The sequence below is a fragment of the Melospiza melodia genome, chromosome 2 (genome assembly GCF_035770615.1).
Source record: "Melospiza melodia melodia isolate bMelMel2 chromosome 2, bMelMel2.pri, whole genome shotgun sequence".
NCBI classification, from domain to species: domain Eukaryota; kingdom Metazoa; phylum Chordata; class Aves; order Passeriformes; family Passerellidae; genus Melospiza; species Melospiza melodia.
In genome coordinates this window covers 813,715-820,563 of record NC_086195.1, presented here as the reverse complement: position 1 = coordinate 820,563, position 6,849 = coordinate 813,715, and the positions used below count along the sequence as shown (strand labels likewise).

Genomic DNA, 6,849 nt, shown 5'->3' with positions numbered 1-6,849 from the left:
CCCTGCGGCGGGTCCTGCCGGGCACGGGGCTCTGCTCCGGGGTCTGCGCTCGGATTCATGGGCTGCCATGAAGGATTCCCCAGCTGCGGGAATCCTTGTCCCCGCACGGGCCGGGTGACACCGCGCCGGTACCGGCACAAGCCGGGAGCTGCTGCCCGCTGGAAATTCCCATCCCGAGGGTCCGGAGCCCCGGGACGGTGCTGCCCGGCCCTGGCGGGAGCACCCGGAGCCCGGAGCCGCAGCTGGGGCCGGCAGGGGCAGCTGGCGGAGCCGGGGCTCAATTAAACAGCCCGAGCTAATGAGGCTGGGCCAGCCCGGCCGCGCGGGGGGGCGAGCGGCGGCCACAGCGACACCGGAGGGGCCGGACCCGGACCCGGACACGGACACGGACACGGACTCGGACACGGAACCGGCACCGGCACCGGCAGCGGAACCGGCAGCGGCTGCAACAGGTCCGGGCCGGGCGGGTCCCGCCCGCTGAGCTCCGGTTCGGGGTGCGGTTCAGGGCAGAGCTGGGAGGGACAGGGCAGAAATTGAAGGTTTGTGGTTTTTCCTAGGGATAAGTCAATATTCTGGGGGAAGGCAAGAGAGGATTTTGGGTGGGAAACACGGGAGATTTTATTCCCGCCCTGGCAGAGGGTGCCCAGAGCAGCTGGGGCTGCCCCTGCATCCCTGGCAGTGCCCAAGGCCAGGCTGGGCACTGGGGCTGGAGCAGCCTGGGACAGTGGGAGGTGCCGGGGCTGGAATTTGGGGATCTTTGAGGTCCCTCCCAACCCAAACCACTCCATGATTTTGTAACTCCGTGAAAAAACTTCAGGAGTTTTCATGTGGAGGATTCTAAAAATCCTCATATCCAGCGTTACGGCTGGAGTCGATGATCTTAAAGGTGTTTCCAGCCCAAATGGTTCCATGAAGAATTTCATTTCCTTCTCCTCTTAACTGCCCGACACCTTTTCCCTTCCCTGTGTCCTCCCTGCCGAGCAGGGAGAGCTGCAGTGACAGTCACAGCCCACCAGAAACCTGAATATCTGCTCTCCAAAATACTGATTGGGCAGCATTCACTGATGGCAGGGAAGCTCAAAGAAAATTCAGATAATTCTAATTTTTCAAGTGAGGTCATTTAAAATTAATGCAAAAGATGTGCTACATAAACCCCTCGTCATTTTAGAAAGTAAACTCTATTATTTTTTGTCTTTCTATGTCACTCAGCAGTTTGCTCATAGAGATGAGACCAAGATAAGCCCAGAAAGGATTTTTAGTTTTAGCAGGACATAAATCAGCATTTTCCTTTCAATGAACCTCGCCACTTCCAATTCATATTTCCAAATGCTACCTCTTTTAACATTCTTTAAATTTCCTCTATTTAATTTACTTTTAAATTTTTTATTTTTAAGTTTTCATTCAATTTCATTCATTTTAAAATGCTTTGCAGCTGATTTACAGCTGTGGGTATTCCTGTATGTGTTGGGTGTTTAAAATTCTGCAATAGGGATTTTTCTGCCAAACTTTAGTTTTCTGTAGAATTGTTTTTAAAAAATAAAAGGTATTTTATTATTTGGAATACCATGGACATTTTTTGCTGGGAGATAACAGTTGAAGCTTGAATGTCCCTTTGTTAATGGCTGTTATTCTCTACCTGCAATGCCTTTAAATGAGCTCAGTGCAAACCCAAATATTTCTTCAGCATTCCAGGGGATTCTCCACTCCGGAGTATTTTTGGCTCAAAATCCCTTGAGCTCTTTTGTTTGCCTGAAGATTTTAGAGGATTGTCCCAAAAAAGGTGACACGGAGATTTTCCCAACGCACCTGTCGCAAAAAGACCATCAGAGACTTTGGCCTTTTTCCTGGAAAATGGAATTATGAGGATAAAATGGAGTTACCGAGGATAGTGCTGAAATCAAAGCCCCGGTACAAGGCTCCCCGGGGTTCAGATAATCCCAGGATAAAGTGAAAACTTCATGCTCAGCTTTGGGGGGGAATGGTGCTCCTGGACTGACGTGTCCTGTCCAAGCTCTCAGCCAGGACCTAAGGGAGCATTTGGGGTCACGGTGGGATTAAAACAATGGGGCAGCTGTGGGAGAACACTGGAGATGGCCATTGCTGAGCTCTGCCTCGGGGGAGAGGAGGGAAAGGCTCGGGAAGGGAAATTCCTCGTGGAAATTTTATCCCAAGCACCCGGGAAGGGCCCTGGGGAGCCTGGACAGCGACGGGAGCCCTGGCCTGGGGAAGGGGCTGCTCCCTGCGGGTGCCACGGGAGGGGAAAAGGCTCAAACCGTGAAATTGAGGAGGGTTTGGGATGAGCGGGGTGAGCAGGGATCCAGCGAGGAGGAAAAAAAGGGGGAAAATCTCCGAGATGCCGTTGGGAAGGGGTGCTGGGCTGAGGCTGAGCACGGGGCTGAGGCTGCTCTGCTGCCTGATCCTGCCTGGAAACAAAAACATCCCTCTCCTGCCTGGAAAAACATTCCCTCTCCTGCCTGCAGGAACATCTGTCTCCTGTCTGGAGAAGCATCCTGCTCCTTCCCACAGGAACATCCCTCTCCTGCCTGGAAAAACATTCCCTCTCCTGCCTGCAGGAATAAATCTCTCTCCTTCCTGGAACATCCCTCTCTTCCTCCAGGAACAAACCCCTCTCCTTCCTGCAGGAACATCCTGCTCCTGCCTGGAAAACATTCCTTCTCCTTCCTGGAGGAACATGCCCTTCCTTCTGGCAGGAACATCCCTCTCCTGCCTGGGACATCCCTGTCCTGCCTGCAGGAACAAATCCCTGTCCTGCAGGACCATCCTGCTCTTTCCTGCAGGAACAAATCCCTCTCCTGCCTGCAGGACCATCCCTCTCCTTCGTGGGGGAACATCATTCTAGTCTCCTTCCTAAAGTAACATCCCTCTCCTGCCTCCAGGAACAAATCCCTCTACCACCTGCAGGACCATCCTGCTCTTTCCTGCAGGACCATCCTGCAGTGCCCAGGGCTCAGGGCAGGCAGTGCCAGCTGATCCAGCTCCACTCCCCACAGGAAAAAGGCCAGAGTGGGGTGAGGCACTGGATGAGCTCCTGTGCCAGCACAAAGCAGGGATGGGGCAGAAATAATCAACAGCAGAACAGCAGTGGGGCCTGGGCAGGGAACAGGGAGGGGAAATTCCCACGAATCCCAGCCTGAGGGCCAGAGCTGTGTCCTGCAGTGTCCCTGCTCCTGCTCCCTCCATCCCAGACAGGGCAGGGCCACCAAACCGTCCCTCGTGTGGCACAGCCAGGCTGGTGTGGCACCCCAGGACCTGCTCTGCAGCTCCCAGGCCTTTGGTTTCCTGCAGGACAGCCCAGGGGGAGAAGCCAGGAGCAGTGGGGAGTGCCAGCCCAGCTCTGTGGGGTGGGATCTGACCTGTGGGAGCTTCCCTGGAGGTGCCAGCCTGGGGACACATGGGATTCCCTGTCCCTGCTGGGTGGCACAGGTGCAGTGGCTGTGGGGAATTTTCAGTGTCCAGATTAAAACAACCTCCCAGGCCCCAAGGAATGGAATCCTAATTTCTAACCCAGCTGCAGGGATCATTGATGCATTCCCCTCTCTGCCAGCATGGATTTGATTTCTGTTCCTGTTGCATCCTGGTGGATCCATTGCCAAACTGAGCAAGGCCACTCTTCCCATTTAAGGAAAAAAAAGTGGGTGTTTGGTTAAAATTCCTTTTTGGTGAGAAGATCGGACAGGTTTTACTGCAGAGCTCTTGCCCCTTGGATGGATTCCAGCACTCTGGGAAAGGAGAGGGAAGGGGCTGAGAGAAATGTGTACCACCAGCATGAAGTGTTAAAAAGCGGGAAATGAGTGTTAAATCTCTCAATGGATAAACATTTGGAAGATTATGAGGATGAGAATGTGGGAGATGCTGAAGGATACGGCTGCATTTTGGGAATCAGGTGCTTGCTGTGCACAAGCAATTCCAGATTTATTGGCTGTGCTGATTTACACCAGGGCTGAGCAAGGAGCTGAAAGTTTGGAAGTTATTTGGCAGAGAAAGCAGGAATGGGGGGGGGTTTGCATCCTGTCAAGAGTTGGAATAAACATCTGTGTGCAATGACAGCATGGAATAAACTCAGCAGAGGGGAGTCCCAGAGCTCTGATCAGAGATTGCACCTGAGACACAGCAATTCCGGGAGCTCAGGGTGAGTTTTCTGCTCCTGAGGCTCTGTTTTGCAGCAGAACCTTGTGAAAAACAATCCGGGTGATGCTCCCTCGGTGCCATCCCCTCACACACACTGCCCTTCCCCGAGGGAAAACTTCCTTCTGGAAAGGGGAAAATACATCCAGGGCTCCAGATTGACACAGCAAAGCACGAGGGTTTTAAAGGGATTTAATTAATCACCCCTTCCCCAGCTTCCTGTGCTGCAGAGAGCTGAATATCCCCGCCTTTAAACAGCAAACCACGAGGATTTAACCATCCCTTCCCTGCTCATTCCTCTCCTCTGGAGACCTGAAACTCTGATGGAAAAGCTTTGGCTTTGGGAGACCTTGGTTGGAGTGAGTGGGAAATGAGGGAGGGAGGTTTGCACACACTGGGAAAGGAAGAAAAATTAAAATAAAAAGAAAGAAAAGTGAAATTCCTCTTTGCTCCTGCCCAGCCTCAGAGCAATCCCCGCAAAGCTGGGCCTGAGAAGGAGCTGCCAGAGGCTCCCGGTGGGAAGCGGCCCCGGCTTTGTCCTTAATTGCCCCGGGAAGGCCGGGCCGTGCCAGCTGTACCTGCCCGGCCGCAAAAAGGCCCCATTAGGGATGGTTTGTTAAACAGACACTGATAAGTTGTTATCTTTCAGCATCTCCGGCTAATTAGACACCGCCAGCCAAAGTTAATTTGGTGGAAAACATTTCTCGACTTAATGACATTTATGGGCAATTAGGCGCGGAGCAGATTTACATTCCTGGCTCTTCCCGGAGCCTAACAAGAACCCACCTCTCCCTCCACGGGAGCTTTGGGGTCTCTGGGGAGCTCTCCCGGCACAGACACCGCGGGTCCCGCTTGTTTTTGTGGGAAGGGCTGCAGTGAAACCAGGCACGGGCGGTAATGAGGCACAGCCGGGGAACAGGAGGGAAATAAAGGAGTTTATCCTGCTCAGGCTCCTCCTGTGGCACGGCCAGAATTGGCATTTGCTGCACAGGAGTGGGGTGTGGGTGATCCCTGAGGAATGGGATCCCTGAAGGACTGGACTTGGGAAAGACTCTGAGATCCTCAAATGCAGCCTTTGGATCTCTGAGATCTCAAATCCAGCCTTTGGGCCTCTGAGATCCTCAAATCCAGCCTTTGGATCTCTGAGATCTCAAATCCAGCCTTTGGGCCTCTGGGACATCAAATCCAGCCCTTGGGCCTCTGAGATCCTCAAATCCCACCTTTGGATCTCTGAGATCTCAAATCCAGCCTTTGGGCCTCTGAGATCCTCAAATCCAGCCCTTGGGCCTCTGAGATCTCAAATCCAGCCTTTGGATCTCTGACATCTCAAATCCAGCCCTTGGATCTCTGAGATCCTCAAATGCAGCCTTTGGGCCTCTGAGATCCTCAAATGCAGCCTTTGGGCCTCTGAGATCTCAAATCCAGCCTTTGGATCTCTGAGATCCTCAAATGCAGCCTTTGGATCTCTGAGATCTCAAATCCAGCCTTTGGGCCTCTGAGATCTCAAATCCAGCCTTTGGATCTCTGAGATCCTCAAATGCAGCCCTTGGGCCTCTGAGATCCTCAAATGCAGCCTTTGGGCCTCTGACATCTCAAATCCAGCCTTTGGGCCTCTGAGATCCTCAAATCCCACCTTTGGATCTCTGAGATCCTCAAATGCAGCCTTTGAGCTGCTGAGATCTGAAATCCAGCCTTTGGATCTCTGAGATCTCAAATCCAGCCTTTGGGCCTCTGAGATCCCTGAGTCCAGCCTTTGGATCTCTGAGATCTCAAATGCAGCCTTTGGGCCTCTGAGATCTCAGATCCAGGCTTTGGCCAAGCCAGGCCTTGTCAGGCAGCAGGTTCTGGAGGTGTTGGTGCAAAATCTGCCAGAGGATTTGGAGCAGCAGCACGTGAACCTCACCTGTTCCAAACTCACTGAGGAGGGTTTAATGGGATTTGTTTCTTTCTAATTGCCAGGAAGGAAAATGAGTGTGGTTCTTAGTAATTGCAGAAACCTGGAATCAGCAGGGCTGGAAGAGCCTTCAGGATGAGCCAGTGCCACCCCAGCAGCACCCCTGCACCCAAACCCTCTCCCCAAGGGGCACATCCATCACTTCCAGTGACAGGAACTGCCCATCCCAGTGTCTGACCCTTCCTACCCTCAGGCAAGGACAGGGCAGGACTTCACAGAATTCCCAGAATCCCAGAATCACTGGGTTGGGAGAGACCTTCAAGGTCATTGAGTCCCACCTCAACTGAACCCTGGCCCCCAGTGCCACATCCAGGCTTTGTTAAACACACCCAGGCATGGGGACTCCACCCCCTCCCCGGGCAGCCATTCCAGAACTTTCTCACCCTGGCTGCAAAAACCTTTTCCCTGCTCTCCACCCTGTGTTTCCCCTGGTGCAGCTCAGGCTGTGTGCTCTGGGTGTGTCAGTGCTGCTGCAGACAGAGCCCAGCCCCAGGTGAGCACAGGCACCTTTCAGGAGCTGTGAGAGTGATGGGGGCAGCCCTGAGTCTCCTTTTCTGCAGGCTGAGCACCCCCAGCTCCCTCAGGGCTTCCTCACAGGGTTTGTGTTCCCTCTCCAGCCTCGTTGTCCCCTCTGGATGTTCTCAGTGTCCCAGTGTCCTTCCTTTGGGAGGTGATGCCCAGCTGGCATCCCCTGGCTGCTTTTGCTTTTGCTTTTGCCCCAGTCCCTCAAACACCAGCTGGGATTGCTG

The 6,849-nt window shown here is 53.4% G+C and overlaps 1 protein-coding gene across 1 annotated transcript; it reads right to left on the bottom strand.

Annotated features, from left to right (window-relative positions):
- Positions 1-295: 295 nt before the first annotated feature.
- On the bottom strand, positions 296-5,286 carry LOC134431455 (uncharacterized). Its single transcript, XM_063179467.1, has 4 exons — positions 2,917-5,286; positions 2,274-2,817; positions 1,807-1,844; positions 296-553 (listed from the first exon to the last, which is right to left on the bottom strand). The coding sequence occupies exons 1-4, from the start codon at positions 3,412-3,414 to the stop codon at positions 296-298; spliced, it is 1,338 nt and encodes a 445-aa protein (XP_063035537.1). The 5' UTR covers positions 3,415-5,286.
- Between the last annotated feature and the right edge of the window lie 1,563 nt (positions 5,287-6,849).

What these genes read in the sequence shown, in the direction of transcription:
- LOC134431455 (XM_063179467.1), bottom strand. Translation starts at nt 3,414, where the DNA reads ATGTGTCCCCAGGCTGGCACCTCCAGGGAAGCTCCCACAGGTCAGATC. An exon ending in AAACCCTCCTCAATTTCACG is followed by an intron (nt 1,845 to 2,273) that starts GTTTGAGCCTTT and finishes TCCATTTTCCAG; the next exon opens with GAAAAAGGCCAAAGTCTCTG. An exon ending in TGATGGTCTTTTTGCGACAG is followed by an intron (nt 554 to 1,806) that starts GTGCGTTGGGAA and finishes ACTTATCCCTAG; the next exon opens with GAAAAACCACAAACCTTCAA.